Source organism: Dermatophagoides farinae, chromosome 1 (genome assembly GCF_024713945.1).
Source record: "Dermatophagoides farinae isolate YC_2012a chromosome 1, ASM2471394v1, whole genome shotgun sequence".
Taxonomy (NCBI): Eukaryota; Metazoa; Arthropoda; class Arachnida; order Sarcoptiformes; family Pyroglyphidae; genus Dermatophagoides; species Dermatophagoides farinae.
In genome coordinates, this window is record NC_134677.1 from 5,510,130 (window position 1) to 5,535,302 (window position 25,173).

The 25,173-nt window shown below is 30.0% G+C and overlaps 2 protein-coding genes across 4 annotated transcripts; one reads left to right on the forward strand and one right to left on the reverse strand.

Annotated features, from left to right (window-relative positions):
* Positions 1–84: 84 nt before the first annotated feature.
* Slh (sec1 family domain containing Slh) lies at positions 85–4,862 on the forward strand. 3 transcript variants are annotated; one of them, XM_047054517.2, is made up of 5 exons: positions 85–343; positions 400–562; positions 624–2,271; positions 4,493–4,558; positions 4,623–4,862. In XM_047054517.2, exons 1-5 carry the CDS (start codon positions 217–219, stop codon positions 4,728–4,730), a joined length of 2,112 nt encoding a protein of 703 aa, XP_046910473.1. In that variant the 5' UTR covers positions 85–216; the 3' UTR covers positions 4,731–4,862. The 3 variants fall into 3 exon arrangements, with proteins under 3 accessions (XP_046910473.1, XP_075591482.1, XP_075591483.1); XM_075735367.1 differs by having other exon boundaries at positions 89–343; positions 474–562; XM_075735368.1 differs by having other exon boundaries at positions 118–343; positions 619–2,271.
* A 7,060-nt stretch (positions 4,863–11,922) lies between these two features.
* Positions 11,923–21,370, reverse strand: dpp (decapentaplegic morphogen). The gene is made up of 3 exons (XM_047054509.2): positions 19,236–21,370; positions 13,565–14,946; positions 11,923–13,470 (listed from the first exon to the last, which is right to left on the reverse strand). The coding sequence occupies exons 2-3, from the start codon at positions 14,922–14,924 to the stop codon at positions 12,191–12,193; spliced, it is 2,640 nt and encodes an 879-aa protein (XP_046910465.1). The 5' UTR covers positions 14,925–14,946; positions 19,236–21,370; the 3' UTR covers positions 11,923–12,190.
* Positions 21,371–25,173: the final 3,803 nt, after the last annotated feature.

The following is a 25,173-nucleotide window of genomic DNA, read 5'->3' on the forward strand; positions in this document are numbered from 1 at the left end:
AAAATAGTGTAAAATCTACCTTAAATTAGTTTCATCATTTATGAATGCCCCGTATTGAAGCAACAAGTCATGCGCAATTCATACATTCCACGTTCTGTTTTTCATATGATGATCTGTGTTTAGATGTTTATGTAAATTAATAATCAATAAATAAATTTTTCATGTCCGATTTTGAATTATATTCCATTGAAAGATTTTATATTTAGTTTTATTAAAATGATTTCCTCGATTGCATCATCATCATCATCATCAAATCTTAATGCTTTAGCATCTTCAAGTGGAAATTTTTCCATCACTGGAAATGAATCTGAATCAACGTTAAATATTCGTGAGAAACAAAAAGGTATCCTTTTTTATTGTTTGTTTTTAGCATAAACATTTATTTTGTCATGATTTTAGATGCATTGAAAAAAATGCTCAATCTTAATACACCCATACCTATGAATACGACGGCCAATGAACCCGTTTGGAAGCTATTCATCTATGATCGTTATGGACAGGATATTGTTTCACCGCTTATGAACATTAAAGAATTACGGGAATTCGGTGTCACACTTCATATGTTTGTGAAATAATGATAATCTTTAATATCCCTTTTAACTATATTTTTTTTATAAGAATAGGCAATTACACAGTGATCGTGAACCTATTCCTGATGTACCGGCTGTCTATTTCGTTATGCCAAACGATGAAAACATTATGCGTATTTGTCAGGATTTTCGTAATCATCTGTATGATCATTACCATCTGAATTTCATATCGCCAATTTCTCGTGCTAAACTCGAAGAATTAGCATCGGCTGCGTTACAAGCCAATTGTGTGACTAACATTTCTAAAATCTATGATCAATATCTCAATTTTATTTCATTGGAAGATGATGTATTCATATTGAGGCATTCGGATAAGGATAAGATTTCATTCTATGCAATAAATCGTCCGGCAAATCAAGAACCAGAAATAGAATTTATTATGGATCATATTGTTGATAGTCTTTTCTCATTTTTTGTAACATTGGGTGTTGTTCCAATCATACGAACACCGAAAGGAAATGCAGCTGAAATGGTGGGAGAAAAATTGGACAAAAGGATTCGTGAAAATTTGCGCGATACGAAAAATACTGTGTTCAATGGTTCAGATATTCAACGTTTAGGAGTTTCATCCTTGTCCTTGATGTTCACAAGACCTTTGTTGATCATTCTTGATCGTTCATTTGATATGGCTACTCCTCTATTGCATTCTTGGACCTATCAATCACTCTTACATGATGTATTGGATTTTAAATTGAATCAGGTTTTCATTAAAGAATCAAATTCATCGGATAATAATGATAGTCAAAAAGTGATGAAAAAATCAAAAATGACCGCCTATGATTTAAGCAATCAAGATAAATTCTGGAATCAACACAAAGGTAGTCCATTTCCACAGGTAGCTGAATCAATACAAGAAAAATTAGATTCATATCGTTCATCCGAAGAAGAAGTGAAACGGCTAAAATCCGAAATGGGTCTCGATGGCAACATACCAGATGCAGCCATTTCATTGTTGACTGATAACACACATAAATTGAATAGTGCTATAAATACATTACCAAATCTGTTGGAAACTAAACGAATAATCGATCTACATACAACGGTGGCCAGTGCAATATTAGAACATATTAAAAATCGAAAACTAGACGTTTTTTTCGAAATAGAAGAAAAAATTATCGCATCGAAAGGACATTTGGATCAGAAATCTGCTTTAACGCCGTTAGAATTAATACGTGATCCGAATGCAGGAACGCCTGAAGATAAAATGCGTTTATTCATCATATATTATCTTCATCATAATTTTAGCGATGCTGAATATGAACAGTATGTTGCCGAATTACGTAATGTCGGTTGTGATCTATCGCCAATCGAATACGTGAAACGATGTAAATTCCTTGCAAATCCAGCTGCATCATCATCAGTATCGTCATCAAATCAAAATGTTGATAGTATATTTCAAAGCCTTGGTGGTGGTACTAAAACTGTAAATATGTTCTCGAAACTCATGTCTCAAGGATCACAATTTGTCATGGAAGGCGTGAAAAATTTGGTAGTCAAAAAACATACCCTACCCATTACACGTGTTACAGATGCATTAATGGAAGCCAAATCGACGCCCGAAACTGATGAATTCCGATATTTTGATCCTAAAGTATTGGCTAAAGCACAGAATCTTTATGGTGAAGATGGTGGAACATTTGGATCTTCATCATCACCATCATCAAAAAATCCATTTCAAGATGTAAGTTACCATGATAGATGATAGATGGCACTATCTTTACTCTCTTTAATATTTTTTAGCGCAATAATTTAAAAAAAATACAAGCATCATAATGGATTAGATTAGATTAGATTAGATATATAATATCAAATGCTTAGTTCATTGAAAATGAATGGAAAAGTTGATGATCCGGGTGATGAAATTTTATGTATTAGTTTACTTCACTTAAACTCGATTCATCTTTAGCAGATATTTCAAGAACAAAAAATAATTTTTTTTTGGTACCATGTACATGTTGCAATAAGCTAAGATTTTATGTGTTCATTCTGAATGGTCACTGTTTGTGTGTATGTGGAAAGGCCTGAAGCTAAGTTTGCCAACATTATACTGTAGTTAACATTCTTTTTAAAAAAAAAGTTAGTGAGTTGGTTTCTTCATTCAATTGGTTTGCCTTGTAATTTATGATAAATTGGACCTCCATGAAGGATCATTTTTTTTTTTGGTTGTTTGGTTAGCTTCAAAGTTTTTCGAATATTCGATGATGATGTTAAATTGTGTTTGTGATCTTGGTCTAGACCTGAGAATTTTTTCCCCATTATTATTATTGTTTTTGAATGTTTATAAACCAGAAAAAAACATCATCAATTTTTGAACAAAGCAACAACAATGGCAAATTGGTTTTTTCTTTTTGATATTACTGACCAATCTCGAAAAGTCATGCTCCTAAATCTCACACGTACACGAACATAGACATTTGATGATTTTTTTGGACAATGGCCTTCAAAAACATTCGATTCAATAGTAGAAATAGAAAGAGAGAAAGAATCGAATCGAGAGAAAAAATCTAAATGGTCAAAATGTCATAATAATAATCTTGTCATCATCGTTTTTTGTTGTTGTTGATGGTCTCATGTCATTAGCTTCACATTTTTCTTGTGAATATAAATAAATGAATGAATGAAGATCCGTGATGAGGATGATGATCATAGTTGAAATTTTACTGTCTTTATTATCATTATTATTTGTATTTGACTTGACTTATTTCCATTCATTTATTCATTCATAGAAGATTGGTTGTCGAATCAAATGAGAGAGAGAGAGAAAGAGATTCATCTTTCATGATTATGACATGATCTTTTTTTACGCTCGCACACCTTTGTTTGTATTTGAATGCTATGTATCTGAATTCTGCAAGTAATTGTTCATGTGTGCATATGATCAACATTCCATATCTTATCTCTTCTTCTTTATGAATGTTATTATTGTGCTGTTTTTTTTTCGTTTCTTTTTTAGTTTTACTAATAATTAAAATGGAGATAATATAAGAATTATATTCTTCTAAGAAATATTTTTTTTTTTTTGTAGTTTTGTTATCTAAAATTTTTTGATCTTTTTTCTTGTTTTTTTTGTTGTCGTTGTTGTTGTTGTTGTTGTTGTTGTTTGGATTGTATACTTTGTTGATTTGTTTGTTTTAAACGATGAATTTTTATTTTAATCAATTATTGCTAGATGTAATTATGTACAATTAATCCTTAATCTTTAAAAAAAAAATTAAGAATCCCTAATCTGTGACATAGTAAAGATGATGATGGGCTACTTATCAATTTATCTCTCTCTTTCTCTCTGTTAATTATTATCATCATTATTGAAATGTATGAATGAATGAATAAAACGATAATGATGATGATGATGATGATTATACATGAGTAAATGAAGACATTCAATTCGTCTTTATTTTTTTTCTCGCTCCTGCTGTGTTTGTGAAAATTTATTTCATCATCATCATTATTATGAACACATCAACCAATGATGATGATGACAACCGAATTACGCCCGAAATTAGCAAGGTATGGTAGCTTTCTTTTTTTTTAAAAAAAAGGAAAGAGATAAAACTTTTCTAAAATCACCAAGTTGTTATTATTATCGTTATTGGAATTGAATATAAAATGAACATGAAATGAAAATTTTTTTTTTTATTCTTTGATGATGATGATTTTACCGAGAAAAAAGAACTGATTTTGATCCGTTTGTTCTCCACCCGATTGCCAAATTTTTTATGACCATTTAAAATGAATGAATTTAATAGTTTGTAGTAGTTTACTTTATTTTGATTTAGGATAAAATAATCGTTAATTTTTGTTATTTTTCTTTTGATCATATCTGATACAAATAGCATCTTTATTCCGATATTGTCGCTGAATAACTTGTCCTTTACAAATTTTTTATTTTTCAAATTTTTCAGGCTATCGTATTTGTTGTAGGCGGTGGTAATTATATTGAATACCAAAATTTGGTCGATTATTGTAAAGTAAGTAATGGCATCCATATGGATTTTTCTTTTTTTATCAATGTTTTTGTTTTATTTTGTTCAGACAAAATCAAAATCATCACCAAAACATATCATCTATGGTTCAACGGAAATATCAAATGCGCAACGATTTTTATCACAATTGAAAAAATTGACCAATGAAATGATCTAAATTTTTTTTTTCGTTCATCTTTGTGAATTTTTTTTTTATATGGTCAAATTTAAAAGTTTTTATATTTATTATTATCAAATATTATTATTCATATTTACATATTTCAAATAAAAAACAAAACAAAACAAAAAATTATTTTCTATTGTTCCATGAAATCTGTCAGAAAAATCCCGGACATATAAACGCCACACACCATGACGAAAAAAATGTGTGTGTGTAGAATACATAAGGATTGACTCGAATAGCCGATAAAATATGTAAATCTATCCTCTATGTAGTTGGCATTTTAAGATGGAATTTTTTTTTCGCAACAACTAAACGAAACGAAATCCAAGCAAGCAACTCGATTACATTTTCGAAGATGTAAATATTTTTTTAGTTTGTACTTTCTTCTAAAGTTTTAGCCTAGTTAACAAGGTTGATTCTTTTTTCTTTTTTTTGGTTAGTTTGCTTGTTGATTTATGTTTTTTTTTGTTTGCCCGTTTGTGTGTGTGTCCAAGACTAAATCATCGTAAGATGATGATGATGATGATGATCACATTGGTCATGATGATGATGATGATGATGATAGTTACACAGCAGGAACTTATTCATTTATCATCTAACTGATATATGATGAAAGAAATTGGAAAGAGAGAAATTCTTTGATGTAGAGCCTATCATCGCCATTCATTCAAATTCACTGATACATACACAAACCGACTACGTGTGTGTGCGTCGTTACCATGAAACGTCAAATGGATTCGACGACCACCTGGTAAAATATCTCCAACCTATGATGCTGATCATCATCATCATCATGTATTTACATCGATTTTTCAATCATTATAATCTCTCCTGCCGTGTAAGTGAATTTATTCAAATTTACATGTGCATGCATTTGGTCTATAAGTCAAATAAACAAACACATAGATAGGTATACAATTTATATACTGGAATGATTATCATCATGTCACCACCTTGCTTGTTTGTTTGGTGATGGTGATCAGGATAATCTCTTATTGGATCAATTTTTATCAAAATCATTGTTTGAAAATCTTTTATTTTTTTGATGATTTAAATTGACAAGAATTTACATACGCTTACCACCATGGCTGAGATATAAAGACTTTTTTCTGTTCAGTATAAGTTTATCAGTATTCTACTGATTCCACTGTTTTGGTGTATTCATATCCTGTGAAGACCATCCATCTATTACATGAGATCCTTATGATGTTCATCATTTCTATTATTGTTGCGTGTCTAATTAATTTTCCTTCATTGATATTAATGTTCGTATTATTGAAAAAAAGAATTTGCCAAGTTGTTGTTTTAATTAGCATTAAACATGCGTGTCTAAAAGTTTTTTTTTTATTATCATATTGTATTGAAGGCTAAAACCCAACAAAAAAAAACGTATTCGGTGATGGCAAAAAGATGAAGATGTGAAAGCCATGTTGGTAGAATGGCAAATGAAGATATCTTCAATCATTCATCGTGTTTGTGAAGGTAAGGTGATGGCTAGTTTGGTGGTCTTACTCTTGGCATGTAGAATGCTATTTTGATGATGATGACAAGACACGACCGTCATGATGATGATAATGAACATTGTTGTGTGTCAGTTAGAAATTTTATCATATTACTACTTTTGCCACTATTGCTGATTTTTTATATTTGAAACAAATTTTTGTTCATTCCATAAGGTCGTGAGGTCACTTTTTTTCAATTTTGTTCATTGTTTGTCAATGAATTGATTGAAATTCTCAATTGTGATTAGTGCTGTGAAATGAAAATCATTTGCCCCTTTTTTTCATATACAAGCCGACGTTCAATGAACATTTTTATATTTTTGTTTGTTTTTTTCGATAATGTTAATGTTATCATTATCTACCGTCGATCTATTGATTGGTTCTCGTTTGTTTTTTTTTTCGTGGTTGACAACCGTTGTTCTAGTTGTCATGGACCACATGGACCTGGGATTGTATGTTTTTTTTCTTTTTGTTCTTGGAAAAGAATTTCAGTTTGATTGATTAAAACTCGTTCGCGGGAAATCCTTATCAAATATTTTAATCTTTATTCAATATAATCAGTACCATTGTTTGAAATGAATAAATTTTCTCTGCTGCTGTTCTTAATCAAGTTGTTATTGATTGATCAGCTAAACTCACTTGTAGCAGGTCCAGGTGTGTTGCTCATTCCTTCAGGTTGATAAACTTTGGTGTAATGAGAAAAAAACTTGTTGAAGCTCTTTGATCAGAAATCAGACAGCACGACGACAAATCATGGCCATTGGCTGTTTTTTTTCTGGGGATGTTCGACTATCGATTGTGAAAACGAGTTAATTGAAAGTCCTTGAACAGTTTTGATGTGCTTTATCTCTTCTATCGATACTTTCAATTCTGTACATTTCTATGAAAAGAAAAATCCGACTTTATTTATAATATCAATTCATTAATATTCTTTCAAGTTCAATCAACAAAAAAAAATATTAGAATCAATAAAAAATACTTAATTTTTGATTTCGAAAACACCGACTAAATTATCACCGATGGTGATTTTTGTGGTTCAACAACAAAAATCGTGTATTACGAAAATTGCACGCGTTCATCATCATCATAATCATCAATATGACATCGATATCCTTGTTCATGAATTGAAAAGAATGAATTGGATTCTATTATATATGTTTGAAATTCCTTTTTTGTACGCAATTTTAGCGAACAAATTTCTTTTTTACCTTAAATTGTCCTCGTTCTCATGCATGATGATGGTCATTTTTCACAATGACATAGAAAGTTAAAAAAAGCCGAACTTGAAAAAAAATTCTTGTAATATCGATTTTCTTGGTAATGGTATTTTAATGATTCCGAGATAGATAGAAGGAAAGAGAGGACGAAAATGCCGAACGGTCCACGTTTTTTGTCGATTCATTCTACCATCGACTGTGTATTCAAAGAATTTTTTTTATCATTTGTTCATACCTTGAACAAATAATAATTATACTACATGAAAAACACACACACACACAAAGTGACCAAACATTATCATTATCTCCTCCTCCTCCTCTTATGACACTTTGATTCATAAACATTCTTCAATTTTGCCATTTTCGATATATAATAATTGGAATAGTCAATCTTTTTTTTTTGCTATGGATATTTGTTTTTTCAAACGATTTGAATTCAATCATATACTATTTATGTGCAGCTGTGTGTGTCAGGAAAGAGAAGAAAAAAAAGTTAATTTAGGTTTTTTAGGACTGCTGCTGCTGTTGTTGTTGTTGATGATGATGATGATGATGTTGTTCAATTTTTGTTTCGATTTTTTTCAGTAGGTTTTGTTGTTGTTATAAAATCGTTGATACAACAGCAGCAGCAGCAGTAAATAGCCGGATATCCTTTACGTGCAAGAACATCAACAACCTTATTATTATTATTATTATTAGCGTTATTATTATTGATGAAATGGAATGAATTCGTTCATTCTGTTTTCTTCGATGTAAAGAAAAATGTTGAAAAAAATTCGTTTTCATTTTCTCGGGCGAACCGAAAAAAAAACTTGACCGAAACTAAAACGAATAAATGAATGAAGTAGCCGCCTTTATGTCACGATTGAATGAAATTTCGTTCATCGTTTTTTTTTATTTGGACCTCGCTTTCAAATGATAATTTTTCCCCTCGATTTGATGATGATCATCTCCATCATAATAATTTGCCCCTGTTCATTATGTGTATAGCTATGTTGTTGATTATGTATCTCACTCAATAAAATACGCTCCGTTGCACACCGAATTTTTTTTTTTTGAAAGCTTGAATGAAATGGAATGAAATCAGTAAATCAAAGTTCCAGAGAAAGAGAGTGAGATTTTTTTTTGATTGTTTTTGGCCTTTTTATGGTCTGACCTTTGACCAATTTTGAGATTTGAGAAATGATGATCATCGTTATTTTGATGAATATCACGAATGTAAAAAATGCCATTGAATCGTGGGACATGATACATTCACAGTAGCTCTATTGGAATAATTTGAAAAAGAAACAAATGAAAAAAGAGAGGAATTCTCGTTGTTTTCGAGTGCCAAGAAAATTGACGTAACTCAAAAAAAAAAAAAAAAATTCGACTGATGTCAAACTACCATCCTGATGATTGCTAATAGTGAAACAGTAGTGTAAAGATAAAGCTTCAGATTTCGAGATAAATCTAGTTGTAAAAACCAAACATTAGTTGTGAAAATAACGACCTTTTTATCGGAATCTGAATTCCAATCATCGATCGATATATTCTAGCTGTAGTCATCATAAAGTTCTTGATGTATACGGATAAGGTTGCATTCCTTGTCATTTGAAGTTTGAAATCAACAGCAAAAATTGAAATGAATTGCCTCCCATACAAATACCAAAAGCTATATAAATTTATAGCAATGTTCAAAAGATAATAATGATTAAACGCAATTGAAGGGGGAAAATTTTTCAATTTTCGATGTGACCAATGATTATATCAAAAGTAAAAAAAAATCAGAAAAAAACTCCACAATTACATCTTGCTTCTGTTCAAATGATGATTACGATGATTTGGTCACACAGAATGTGACTAATTTACCGTGAGAGTGGCCGTATCTTCAATGACAATTTGCTCGCTTGGACATATTATCATCATTAATGATGATGATGATAATTTTATCTTTAGGTGAAATTTAACTTTACATTTTGACATTGATCGAAATTTTAGCGCGCCATGGCATGTCATCAGTAATCATCGTTTACATTCAATGGCCACTTTGTTTTCTCGTTATTAAAAGCAACAAAAAAAAATACGAAATGAAAAATAAGCAATAATCAAAGTTAATGAAATTATAAAAAAAAACAAATTTGATTTTTGTCATTTTATTGCATTTTTAGTGTCACATATACACAACCATATACGATTTAATGATGATTCAAATGATCGACATTTGTGTCAGTGATTTTAATGGGCCATTGAAATATCCATACACATTGAATGATGCAACAGATGATTTTTTCCATTATCAAAATAATGGTAAAATCATTCTCATCATCATAATTATAATCATAATAATGATCTTAAATGACGAACAAAATTTTTTTTTGTCATCATCATCATAATCGAACTAAAATGTTGTTAATGATGACTAATCTGGTTACAAATAAAATTTGTATGTGAATCTGGCTATTGGTGGCTATTTGATCGATTTAAAGAAAAAATTCTTAATTGACAAAATGAATTAATTGCAAAGAAATATAGGTAAAGTTGATCTCTCTCTCTCTCCCTCGTTGTGTATACATGTTTCTTTCGTTGTGTTTATGATGCTGTTGATGGTAACAATCTTGGCCCAAACATCAATATATTGCCAAACGAAATGAAACAAGAACATAATAAGCGCAAAAAAAAACTAATCCTGATCATCGGCCATAGCCATGGCGTTGCTGATTATCTTATCTTCTCAGCCATTAAAGGGGAATTTTTTTTTCATTTTACATTTGTTCATTTTAGGCCACAATCGTACAGCATTTGTTTTTAAGATATTTTTTTCTTGCTTTTTACCTGAAATGAAATTTTTGGCATTGATGGTGGCGGCGGCAACGTTGACACCACACAAAAAGCAATACCAATCGTCGATACAATAAATGATTTTTTTTTTGGTCATTTCAAAATTCATGACATTCTTTCAATCACACTATTTGGCAATATTATTTTTTGTTGGTTTCTTCTTATCTCTTGAACTTATAAATCAATCAATATAGATAATATGATGAGGTAAACAGTTTCCGGTACATTTTTGGTTTGTTCGTTGGTCACAAGGTTCAAGGTCTTGGAATACAAGAAATTCCTTTCAGCATTTTTTCTTGGTTGAAACATTTCAATGAATCTGATATGGACTTTTTTTCATTTAGATTTTTAGCCGAAAAGTCATTCCAAATTTTCGAATGTGTGTGTGTGTGTGTTAATGCTCTTCATTTGGCAAGAAAAATTATTTAAATCAACGAGAAAAAAAAATTTAAATTCTACCCTTTGTTGGATTTTACCGACCCTCTAATTTGCTGTTCATTCTCTCCTTCTCTGTGTCAATGTTGTCAATTACCGGCAAAGTTTTTAGAGTTTTTTCAACGACAACCACGATGATGAAAACCTGTAGACGGTGAATTCAATTCGTCAATGGTAGTTACATTTGTCATTTCATTGATTCGATGATCAACCAAACAACCTGCCGAAAAAAAAACCAAACTCACATACACAAATAAATAAAAAAAAACGTGTGTGGCTTTCTTCGGTCTTTCTGATACTTGTAATTTGGACCTACTACAACCACAGCAATTGATTAATTTATTTCAGAGTATTTTGATTTGTTCTACCATTCATTCATTTAAAATTGTTGATGATCATCATAACAGAAAAAATGGACATAATTATTGCTCTGATTGATATTTCGGTCACTAAGAAAAAAAAATGAGTGAAATTCCTATTCGAATTTTTAGTCTATTCAAAAACTGAGTTGACTTGTGCCGACATATAACTATTCAGGAATGATTGAGTGGTCAGATAATCATAGCCTTTTTTGAATTGGAAAAAATTTTTTCGTTTCCGTTTTTAAAAACACAAACACTATACAAAAACATACAAGCATTTCCATAGTTAGTATACTTGATTCTCATAAATCAAACAAAAAACCAATTCATATATAAATATATGATGATATAAAGTTTTAATTTTTTTTTAACTCGCTTTTTCTCTCTCTTTCTCTTTACGATTCATTTCTAATTACAGCTTGTGACAAAATATATATGTTCATTGATTGTTGTGATTTATTCGAAAATTTTATCGACAATGGTTCGATGTATTGTGATGGTGATGATAGTAGACGAAGATTTTTTTTTCTTTTTTTTTGTTGTATGTGTGTGAGTTCATGTTTGTGTGATCGGGTGTGTTGGTTTTATGAATCTTGAGAAAAAAAAATTACAAAAGATAAATAAAGAAAAGAAAAAAAAAATTCATAATAATCAATAATAATTTATGTAAAACAAGGACAATCATCAAAATTAAAAAATATTTATAATAATCAATAATAATCATAATGGTTGCCATTCGAAAAAATATATTTTGAATTATTCTTCATTAACTCGAAAAAATGATGATGATGATGATAATGATTCTTCATTGATGAGAATAAGATTATAAATCTTTTTCTTAATCTGTGCATTTTTTTTTAATATGGAATTGATGTATTTATTTCATTGGTTTAGGTGGGTACGCTTGTGTTTCATGCGTATTTATAATTTAATTAGTAGTGAATTTGTGATTCAAAATGGAGGTTTCGAACAAGAACAATGAGATTTATCATTTTTTTTCCATTCAAAATTTTATAATCATAATAATACAGAAAATATATCTCAGATCGTCTTATTATGGTATTCAGATTTTTTTCGCCGTTTTTTTTTGCCAACTCATATGGAATTATTATTTTTTTCTAACTACAACCACATCCTTCGACAACCATATTTGGATAGTTTTTGAGCACCACTTTTTCTTTATGATCCAGATATAGTAACGTCACAGATGATAGATCAGTAGGTATACAACATGGCTCTGGTACGACAGCAGGATTGACCGAATTGATTAGCGATTGTATGATGGCATGATTCGTTTTATTCATCTGTTGTGACATCGGATATGAACATTCACCTTTACAATAGAATGCCTGATAACCAGGAGGTGCAACGATCCAATCCATCCAGCCTACATCTTTAAAATCGAAATACATCTTATATCGGCGACAATATTGACGTCTTCTGGAGCTATTTTTATGATTTTTCTTCTTTGATCGTTGTTGGCCATAATTATTTGATTGACCATTTCCCATTTCTCCACTTCCTCCTCTTTTTCGTTCACGTTTAGATCGATTCAATAGCTTTTCCTGACTCAAAAGATAATGTTGGTGCGTTTGTGCATCATTTGAAAATGTTATAATCAAAGGCTGTAGCTCATGCCATTCATGATTTTCATCGATTTCTGGCTGTTGTTGATGTTTTTGCTGTTCACTTGTTGCCGATTGCACTTGGCCAGAATTAAATACGAACAAATGGGAATTTAATGATTCACGTCGGTTATCAAGATCTTTAATGGTGATCAATAGGCCATAATTTTCCGTTGGATGTTTTAGCCACCATTCAACGGCTGGATATACATCAAAACTAAGCCAACCCGAATCACGTAAATCAATCACTTGTGTATCAATCAATTTTGATCTCTTCAGAATGGTCTCACTTGTCATTTGTTGTTGATCATCTTTAGATAATGGTCGTAATAAATGATAGATATTGACACGCTGTAGATATCGATGGTTATCATTAACATCAGATGATGAATGTGTTGAATACTCTTCACCGGAATTCGAGAGAGAATTATTAACTTTCGATATTATTGGATGACTATTGTCGAAAGTAGTCGATTTTACCATCGTCGATAATGATTGATATGTGGATGGCCAGAACTTATTATGCGCAGATAACAAACTTTTTCTTGTTAAATCATTATCGATTATTGTTGGCTGTATTTTTGATGATGATTCATGTTCCTGTATAGAGTGGCGATAGAGACGCAATTCAGCTCCAGTCAATGTTTCATCACTGGGTAGTTGGATTTTAAATTTCAGATGAGTTATAGGTGTTTGATGTTTTGATGAATATTTTTGATTTGCGTCCTTATTGTCAATGTTAGACGGCGATTCAGGTCTTTCTTTTTCATGATCTAAATCACGGAAAAAAAATAGGAAAAATAAATTCCATTCATTTTAATTTTTTTGAACAGAAAAATAATCAATAATTTGAGTAAAAATACTTACCATCTTCTTTAGATATAGACGTCGTAAGATGTGTTGATAATGATGATGTCTTGTGACTAATTACTGTTGTTGATGGACCTTGTAATGTCACACGTGAGAATTGTGTGGATCGACGCCGTCGTATGAGACGATGATGTTCAATAGGGCCATCATAATCATTGTGATTATGAGGCAACGAATTTTGAATATCATACAAATCCTCGGTAGTTAAACCAATCAATGAATTTGATTGCATTTTATTATCAACATTTTCATCATCTTGATCATTATTTAATTCATCTTCTTGTTTAGAATGTGCTATTTGATCGGTACTTTGTTTAAACCACCTATAGAGATCAATTATATATTCAGGTACCTTATGATGTTTGGCTGGATTTGGTCTTTTCGATATGCCCATCATGCTTAAAAATTGTCGTTCAACACGTTGAAAATGCTCACTATCGAATTTTATCGATGATGATAGCGATAATGGTGATCCATTAGTATTTCTGGAATGTATATCATTATCGTTCACTTGTTTGTGACTTGATTCATCAAATACGGAAGATGCAACAGATACAGATTCGGCATTGACGAATATTCTATTTGTTAATAATAATAATGGTGATGATGATTGATGATTTGGATGAACGTCGGCACGAAAGATCGTCAACGAAACCATCGCAATTAGAATCAATCGTATGATTTGTTTTCGAGACAATGAAAATGATAATAATGATACGGCCGCCGTCCTTTCAATTTTGACCAGATTATTATAATTCACCCTTTGACTTTGGTTTGATAATGAATGATGATTATGATGATGATGATGATGATGAACAAACGACAACAACAGCAACAATAATGATGATAATGATGTTTTAAGTTGATCAAAACAAAAATATAATAAATATTTGATGCACAATATTATACAAAGGTTAATGAAAATGGATGATAACAATTTGAATGACGATGTGTAAGATGCTGTTGATGATGGAATTAATATGAGCAAATGAATTATAATTATAAACGTTGAAAGTAGTGGTGGAAATTTACAAATGGAACGGGAAATAATCGATGAATGATTGATGAAAGACCTTGTTGTCGTTGTTGGATCTGTTGACGATTGATTCTTAATAATCGATTTGTCTTTGGACAAACTGAGCAGATTCTGTTGGGCATCAATTTTATTTGTCGTTGTTTCACAGTTGTGATGATTGGTTATGATCGGCGACGAAACATCCGGATAACAAATCAATGAAAGCGATGGCAATGGATATGAAGATGTTGATGATAATGATGATGATGCAAAAGCAACCGGTATGCTTTGTGCCAATCGTTTCAGGAGGAAAAATGTTATGTCCCTGCCCTCGACAAGCATGTCGATGACAAATATATGTGACCTATGGGTTCGATAATAAAAATGAATTCAAAAAAGAAAAAAGATTAGTTAATCAATCTGATGATGGATGTGAAATGATTGATATTGTTATTGTGATTTCAATATTTATTGATCATAAACAAATCGTAAATGTCGTTTCAAAATTTGAATATTTTGTCTTTTATATATTATTACAATGGTAGCAGTCAATAAATAAAATAAAAAATGCATCAATGCAATGCCATGTTGAATAGATGAAATCGATTCCACTGAACTATAATAATATCATAATCATAAACCAAAACAGGCCATTTCATTAACTAAGCTTTTCTTCCCCCCTTTGTTTGATTTGTTTCAGCTATTATTTACAATCTCATTTTTTGAATCTGTCATCTGAAAAAAGTGAATTTCCAATGAAATATAGCTCATTTCAAATTCATGGCTCATAAGGATGATGATTATCATCATCGTGTTTTTTTTTATTTTAGTTTTGTTTATTGTTTCAACTAAAGCAAAAATGTTTTTTTTTTTATTTCATTATTCAATGTAAATGCCAGACACAATCATAGACATATAGTTGTACTACTATCCTACCAGATTTCATCGTTCCACTTAACCCTTTGATTGTTTCTATTTTTCCTGGTTATTAAATGAATGATGTATGATGTAGCTGTGGTTGGTAAAATTTGGTAACGTAATAACCACCATCATCATAACCAGAACCAGAACTTTTTTCTTTTTGGTTTCAATTACCGGTATCAATTGCGATAGTTAGATCTATCAACCAGAGAATTAAAAAAAAAACAAATTTGTAAACAGATTTTTTTTTATTTCATGGACTTCTGCATCCGTTCTTTCATTTAAATCTTTCAATAGGGTATGCACATAAATATATGAGTTTTGTGTGTGTTTTTTTGGCATCATTCGAATGTGTTTGGTCTTGATCAAATTTGATCATCATCATTTGATCGATGGTGATGATAGTAAATGTGTATGTGTTTTCAATTGATATTAGTCGTCATCGTCGTGTGCCAAAACATTCGATTTAAACATTTATGTTTATGTCTCACATTTGCTCGTGCGTATATAATGTTTATATGTATCGATTATGGTTGTTCAAATTCGTGATTATTTAATAAGAATATAAATAGGAACATTTTAAATGGAAGCCTGGTTGCTTTTTATCGGTTTAGGCTTAAGTTCATTTGTAAAACGACAAAAAATGCAAATTCTATCAATATTTATCAATAATAAATCACCAAAAGAATCTAGTTTTTTCGGATTTTTCATTGTTGTTTATGTTGGTTTTTTTCTGGCTATTTGTAATTTTTAGCCAGATGTATGTAAGTGTAAATTTGTTCGATTCAACTGAATTCAATTATCATCAATTTGCCAAGATAGTAAGACAGAATTAATGAGATTCAGTCATTATCACCATAATAATAATAATAATATAAATTTTATTATGTTCCTGAACATCTCGAAACTCGTTTCATAAGGTCACATTTTCATGATAGTCGTCAACAACATTGTTATGTGAGATATGTGCAATAAAATTTTACGAAAATGAATTCCAGAATCGTTAACAAAGGAGTGTCATAAAAGTTCCACATGCATGAAAAATCTGTTATTCTCGATAAATATTTCGATTTGGCTTATCTTCCAAAAAAATGATGATGACAAACAAACCATAACAAACTATCACCATGCAATTCAAAATTGCAAAAGGGCATTTCGGATTATTCATAAGCCTAAATAAATTATCAAGAGAAAAAAAAATCGATCAATGGTGATGACAGAATATAGCTTCTTCTTTTATTATATTTCACCAAATACCCAGATATTTTGAATATTTTCGTTTTTCGCAAAGAATTACATTCATTTATTTCTACAAATAGCGAGTCAAATCAAATGCAATTAAATAATCATTAAATACTGAGCTCAAAATCAAGGACCTTTGTTTAACTTGAGTTTTGACAATTCTAAGATAAATGTTTTTTTCGACCTTGCAGGTCGATCTGTTCTTGCTCAACATTGAGTCTGAAATCAGATTTAAAATGTTTATAGTATAAAAATCGTGTCATTGATATTATATTATTGACTATCTTATTGAATAAGGTATAAATCATTTGATCAATATAAAATTGATCGACTACAAACCGGATTTTATTTGGTTCCCGTTGATGATGATTATAATAATAATATCGGTATTTTTTCCATTTCCATTTGACATGGTCATTTAATTTTCAAATCCTGATCGCGTTGTATTCTTGGTCATTGGGTGTCAATCTTCATAAATGATTCTCTCTCACGTTCGATTGATGACTTTTTTTTTCTTTTGCGGCATTCACTTACACACACACACACACACACACACACACATTTACACTTACACTAAATTGAATGTGAATTCGAATAGCCGATACAATCATCTTCATCATCGACTACAACAAAGAGGTAAATTTTCCGAGCTAGAAATCACTACTAACGCAAGGGTCCATTTATTATTATTATTATTATTATTACAGCGACAAATGTAGAGGGGAATTTTTTTTACATTTGTAGAAAATGTTTCACAGGTGTGTTTATCAGATTTTTTTTTTCTTTTGGCTTATTTCATTTGGATAGGCAAAAAAAAATTATATGCCAAGTAATTATATCTCAGGTTACCTCCTATTTTTCAGGCTATGTTTTGATGAACGTAAAAGTGACTGTGAAAGGTATTTTGAAACCAATTTTTCCTCGTCACTCATTCAAAAAAGTTTTTTTTTAATTTCTTAGGTTGATTCCTAGCCATTGAGATTAATTCATTCATTTATTTTATTTAATCAAAGTTTCAAAATTTTAATAACGATCTGACTTGAATCGTCAATCGATTGACTAATCAGGTTAATTTCCGACCAAAAAAAAGAAAGAAAATTTTAAAAGTGAATAATGAAAATTGGATTTTTTTTTCTTGAAACAACAATTCCAGTTAATCGTATTTACATTGTGTGTGGTTTTAGAAATTTTGACATTATGAGCTTTATATGTAGTGATTTGATTTCAAAATTGGCCATCAATAAGTGTATGTTTGTGTATGTCAACCACAAACTAACAAGAAAAATATTTGAAACCTGCCATTTTTGATATATTTAAATAAATGTGGTCAGCTTTTGACCAAAAGTTCGAAGGCCAAAGTAGGAAAAGTACCATGCAGAAAACTAAGAAAAAAAAAGCCAGCAGGGGTGTGTATGTGTGTGGTGGCCAAATGAACAAACCATACGATAAATTTATTTTACCACCACAACTACAATCATCATAATGAATAATATCGATTTGAAACTCTATCAGAATACAGTGAAAAAAAAATCGCTTCCTTTTCCCAATAGCCCGGTAACGATTTCACTATCAATGTTAAAGCATTGCAAATCTCTGTGTGTTTGTGTATGTCAATTTTATATGACCACTATTATTGAATACAATCAATTCAATGACCAAAGGAAATTAGAAATTTTATTTGAAGGGAATACCTATAAACAGCAGCAGCAACAACAACAACAAGAAAAATGTATAGAATGGGACTCTATTTTTTTTCTATTGGGACAATGTAATGTATGTATGAGTTATAGTTGTTGTTATGGAACATTTTTTATATTGAGATATTGGCAATAAAATATGACGGCTTGACGACAATGAAAGCAGATTTTTTTTCTGATTGCTGCCATCATCATCATAAACAACAAGGCCTGAAAGTGTTTTTCATGAAAAATCTGAATGTAAATTCTTTTGTTTATTATTTTCAAGAAAATAGACGCTTAAATTATAAGGGAGAGAGAGAGAAGAAGAAAGCTTGATATAGAATGTCAAAAATGTTATTACATAATCAAATTGTAATGTAAATATAATATATACCAAATGTGAATGATTGGAGAATAAATTTTCATCTGTCAAATTAAATGATGATCAAAGTATAATGAATAAAGATGCGACGTAATGCTGAATAAACAAACAATTTCAAAAACATTGTAGAAAAAAATGGATATAATTTTTTAAGGATGTTCATAAAAAGGCAATCCATTAATTATCAAACTAAATCAAACACACACACACACACACAGTGTATATATTGATGTAACTTATCAATCATTTATAGTAATCGTGTATTTTGTGGGGTGGGGGGTTCAAAACACATATTTCACGTTTGTTTAACGTATTTGGATTTGATTTCAGATATCATCATCGATCGATCGATCAATAGCGACCGATTTTGGCGATCAAAAAAAAAAGAGGAAAAAAATGTATAAAAAACAAATCATATCACATACATACCTTAAGCATTTGGATCAAAATTAGTTGTTAAATGAAGATTTTTTTTTTGTTGGTTTTCGTTGATTTTTGGATTCAATACTTTGTTCCACAGCTTATTTGATTATTTGTAAGAATGTTTTCAAGGTTAAAATGAATATTTTAGAGCTGAACAACAACAACAATTAAAACAAAACAAAACAAAAAAAAAAACATTCAAAAACGAACGTATTTATATACACACTCCACTCTCTAGCGATGAGTAACAGAAAATTAAATTTTAAATTAGTTATATTTTCACAAAACAAATAATAGACTGCAATGAAAAGAAACTAGCTGTTGATTTGAAAGAAGAAAAATTAAATTAATTTTAAATTTAAAAAAACGATGGAAATGTTCTTTTTTTCACAATGATATATGATAGCATGTCTTCAAATGATGAAAAAATTTATTATTCACAATGTGCGATGAAAACTGTCTGCATTAGTTTTTGCATGAAATAAATGTCTCAAAATGTATTGTTTTATACACACTTACGAATCGTTGATTACATTGAATGGATACAATGCAATGTTTCATAAAGCAGTAAATATAACGATATAGCCAATGTGCCAACAAAAAAAAAACCATCGCACGCACACACAAATCACTAACAAAAACGCCGGATCAATTCAAAATTAATAAACGACGCATTCGCAAACTATACATAGATAATCTGAATTGAGCCAACAAAAAAAATGTTTTGCTTGAATCATTCGAATTTAAATCCAAATCACGAAACATAATTTTTTTTTTGAAAACACAACACTTGATGATTGCTTTGTGTATTGATGGCCGGGTAATGTGGATTGATGCAAGCATTAACACAAGTTTGATCCATTAACAATGGTTGAAGACTATGATAATCTTGTTGGTAACTATGTGAGTATGTGTATAAATTTGTGGTGTTTGGAACTTTGAAGCCAAGTTGCTAGTGGTCATCGAGAAATGATACCGATAACGAGATTTATGCATGGTAGGTAGGTAGTAGGCTGTGCCGTTGTAACCAATAAGCAGGTATATACCACATCGATGGTCATCATTGAATCTTAAACATTGTCTGAATACAGATAGATAACAAACCCACACTCGAATATACATAAAATGCGAACACAATCAAAACAGAGGAGAATCGTTTGAAGCTTCGTTTTGTGTTTTAAGTTTTTCTGTTTGCTTGTTGGTTGGTTTTTCAGTAGATAAATATCATAGTTGTTATTATTGCTGTGCACTTGTAAAAAAAAACTTTTGCCTCAGGCTTATTTTCTTGAAAAATGCTTTTTACACCAACTTCTACGGCAATACATGTATTGTATTTGTTTCGTTGGTTGGTCACAAATTTTCATTATCATCAGTTCAATAAAAAAAAACTTTAGAAAGTCAAATTATTATTACATGCACACATATGTTTTGAACATTTTTTTCCGGGAGATTCAATATATTCTGATTAGAATAATATTGATTGATTGATTTATCACAAAAAAATATTGATTAAAAATGGCTAACAGGTAAATTGGGTCAAATTCAATACGAAATCAAAATCTGCACATTTTTTCATTATTTTCTAAAACATTTGAATGATCTGATGATTGTTGTTGTTGTTTTCGTCGTCTTTAGCGACACCATTTTTTCGTTTATCATCAAATCTAATAGAGAGAAAGTAAAATCGATTCATTCAATAATATACAAAACATCATAGCGTCACACACACACACAACATTAGTGATAATATCATCACGTTTGATTGGCGATTTTATTTTTTAGCCAATATCGTTGAAATCAAAAATGAATATATATTGAATCGAATCAATATGAAATGACAAAAAAAGAAGGGATACTTCTTTCTCTTCATATATGAACTGAATGGTGAGGAAATCTTTTCTTTTATTTTTTTTTTTTTTTTTAGTTTCTAATCAAAATCAAGGCGATAGTCGTCTTCATGATGATATTATCATGATCCAAACCGATTTGAACAGAGGAAAATATTCAGAAAAAAAATATCATCAACGAAGATATGGATGAACACCAATACACACACACACACACATCAAATGGCAACAACAACAAGTGGTCGTGTTATCGAAGTAATAATAATAAAAAAAATTTGTCAAATAATGTTATACATAAATCATATCGATCTTATTTCGGATCAATCAATCGATTATTACAATTATCAGTATACTCTGTATTTCTTAGACACAAAAATGGCTTATATATGTACGCATATAAGTGTATATCTGTTGAAACATTGAAAAAACAAGTGTTTTTTTTCCATATTTTCTATCGATATTTGATGCTTATATAAATGTATGTGTGTGTGTGTGTTTGTGGACATCCATATCGATGATTCCATATATTCAATAATGTTTACAGTGTTTCGCATCTTTATGATTCAAGGAAATGATATATATGATCATAACCATAATTCATAATCGAATAATAATTATTATTATTATTATTTAATCAAAATTTGTCTTTGTATTATGAAAACAAACAACCCCTGAATGTACAACTTGATTAATTTTCAATTTTCTTTTATAGACATTGTTATTTATCAAACAAAAATATATTCTAACTAATATATTAAATCAACGATGGCGGCTCATGATAACGTTTCTCTATTACTATTATCATCATCTAATGTAGACATTTCAATGAGACATATAATAATTATAACATAACATTAATAATTATGAAAAAAAATCCAATTTAAATGTAGTTTAATTCTGAACAAAATTCTAATTTTGTAATTCTTATAGTATGAAAAAAAAATACATTCTAGATAATTTGATTGATCGAGCAAAGTTTATATCACAATAGCAAATATCACATATTGATGATGATGATGTTGATGATGATGATGATGCTAATGGATGGTTACATTTATTTGTTTCTTTTCAATTTGTTTGAAATTTAAAATTGAATTTTGAACAAGAGTGAAAGAAAAATTGATTGATTTTGATGAAAGATTCTCTTTTTTTTTCTTTTTTTTTATATATTTATCGATGAAATGATTATACACCACCACCACCACCACGATCATCATCATCATCAATCGAATCAATGTGTGGCTTGTTTATGTTTTTATATATTGGGCGTCTTTCAGGTTCGGGTGTTATGCCCACGACAGCGATCAAAGTCTTTGAATTTTATTGTTCAAATGATCGGGTTGTTTATGATGATGATGATGATATATATGTGTGTGTGTGCGGGGGTTTTTCGTTTCCATTGATTTTAATACATATATCATGATGAATTTCAAATTGAAAAATTTTTCTTTGTTTTCTCCAGATCTAGTCTAATTGAATCAAGGCAATGAAAAATGATCAATTCTTTTTTTTGTAAACTATTTTTTTTTCTTCAATTTTTTGTTTGTTTGTTTGGTTTTCAACATGGAGGTCTTTTTCTTCAAGACATTAAAGTGTATCTGGTTTTCAAAATGGGCAAAAAAAAGAGAATGTAGAAAGTAAAAAAGAATTATTCATTTTCAAATCAAAATCACTTTATGTTCGTTTACAATAATATATCAAGAACGGAAAACAAAGCAAGAAAAAAAAGAAGTTTTTTCTTATAAGCTAAATCGATTTGCCAACTTGATTGTAGATTAGATTGACCATTTTGATTCAATTCAACAACAACAACAAAAAATCAAGCACGTGCGTGGGTTCTTCTTTAATTATTTATCTAATCATGAATCTAATTTGATTTGTATGTATGCTCATAGTCATCATAACACACGATTCTTCAAACATTTTATATCTTGTTATAATCAGAATATACTATGGTCACATACATGTGACGTTTATGTTCAAATGTAATCTTTCAATCCAGGAGAAATAATGAATATAAAAAAAAATAAACAAAATAAAATAAAATTTGTGAATGGCCATAGGCAAAAAAGATAACAACGACAACAAACTTGAATCAATTTTTTCTTCTTTTTCGATTCGATTCGAGTACGTGCCAAAGTTTAGTAAAAAAAAAAAAAAAAAAGAAAAACTTGATGTGATGATGCCTGAGAGTGTAAATCTACCTAAATTGCTCTGAATGGCCATTCCTATCTTGGTTGATTGAATTTGACTATTTGCCATTGGCATTGAAGACTATAATAAAAATATATAAAAAAAAACTTTGAATTGCAAAAAAAATAGCAAAAACAAATGGGCAACAGCCAATCAGGATGGAATATGTAGCCAATGTGGGATGCTATTAACCAGACTAAATGGCAATACTCTCCACCTACTCTATTGCCACCTTTGCTTATAACTTTACAACATCATCATGTAATGCAGTTGTGTATTTTTTTCCGTTTTATATACCTATGAATTATGGTTGATCGATTTGGTGATGAATCATCATCCGTTAAATCAACTAAACAATCAATACATTTTGGTTGAATCTGACTACAAACATAGGAAAAAAAATGATGAAAAATTTTATTTTGAAATAAATAAAACGAAAAACATGCATGAATATTTTCATCATATGAGTTGAAACAAAAGTTGATTGTATCCATAAAAATTGATTTTAAAACAAACTGAGAAAAGAGAAAGCTTCTGCGTTGTCGTAAAAAAAAGAAAAATTTCAAAATGTTTGAAGGAATAAAATTCATTCATACACACACACACACACAAAAAAACAAAGATAGACATCGTAACATTTGACAACAATTTTTTTTTTCAAATGATTCGGTAAGTTTAAATGGTATTGACCATTGCATTTTGTTTGTTTGATACATGTTTGCCGACGATAATTTTATATTATCGAGATGAGTGCACTATAAATTGGTCGGTTCTTCAATTTACAAGTAACAAGTCTTTACACACAAACACATACACACACACACATAAACATGATTCTCATAATTGACTTCTTCGATTCGCGGATTCAATTCGAAACGTCAAACAAAAACAAAAAAAAACAAACAAACAAACAAATGGCCAATATTACAAACAAGCTTATTGTTTCGATTTTTTTTTCTCAAATGTCAAGATTTCAGATGATGAATATTCTCATCATCAACGTATATAACCTTTGACCTTTGATGAATATTGCCATTCTTTCGCATATTCTAGCAAGAAGAAAAAAACGAATATAAAATGATAATAACCAAGTCATTCGATCTAGGCATCCGGCTTTTATGATTTCTTTGCTGTTTTTTTTTTTTTTGGTTCAGCAGAATTTTTTTATAACAATCTTGTAGTAATAATCATCCATATGTTGAATTCTTATTCTCTAGATAATGACGATGATGATCATCATCATTTAAAAAAAACTTGCAAAATCATCTAGGTAAATTTTCCTAAACAAATTATTTGCCAATCGTTGTTATTATTATTGCTATTGTTATTGCTATTCATAATAATATCGGACAGTTATGACCATCATTTCCGATCATTTTTCATTTTTTTCTCTTTATATTTCTATTAAAATCTTTTGTATTTGTTAAAAAAGATGAACTGTTTCAAGTTGGAAATCAAATTTAGTTTTTTTTTCACCTGTCTGAAAAATTTAATGGAAAAAAAACAAACAGTTTTCATTCGAATGACTGAATGATTGATTGAATCGTCTTGTTGTGTTCAACATCATCAACACCAGCATCATCACCATCATCTTCGTCGTCAAGCAGTCTATGTATTGACCATCAAAAATTGTTTGAATATCATGATTATAGAAAATTGTCACTCTGTTCAACTTAGGTTAGTTATATCAGATTTTTAATTTATAGTTATATCTGTTTATTATCATAAACCATCATCTATCGCCCACACACACACTCTCTCTTTCAGATGACTGTCGAATGTCATCGTATCTGTCAATTCTAAGCAGTGATAAACTTTTTTCGTGTGTGTGGGACGAGAAAAAAAAGAGATATAGGTTAGGCTGCAAAAAAAAAATTTGAAAATAAAGCTAGGACTGATAAAAA

Excerpts from the sequence above, each read along its gene's own strand:
- Slh (XM_047054517.2), top strand. The coding sequence starts at position 217 with ATGATTTCCTCGATTGCATCATCATCATCATCATCAAATCTTAATGCT. Across the intron at positions 344-399 it reads TATTCGTGAGAAACAAAAAG|ATGCATTGAAAAAAATGCTC; the intron begins GTATCCTTTTTT and ends TCATGATTTTAG. Across the intron at positions 4,559-4,622 it reads ATTTGGTCGATTATTGTAAA|ACAAAATCAAAATCATCACC; the intron begins GTAAGTAATGGC and ends TATTTTGTTCAG.
- dpp (XM_047054509.2), bottom strand. The coding sequence starts at position 14,924 with ATGCTTGTCGAGGGCAGGGACATAACATTTTTCCTCCTGAAACGATTG. Across the intron at positions 13,471-13,564 it reads GTCTATATCTAAAGAAGATG|ATCATGAAAAAGAAAGACCT; the intron begins GTAAGTATTTTT and ends TCCGTGATTTAG.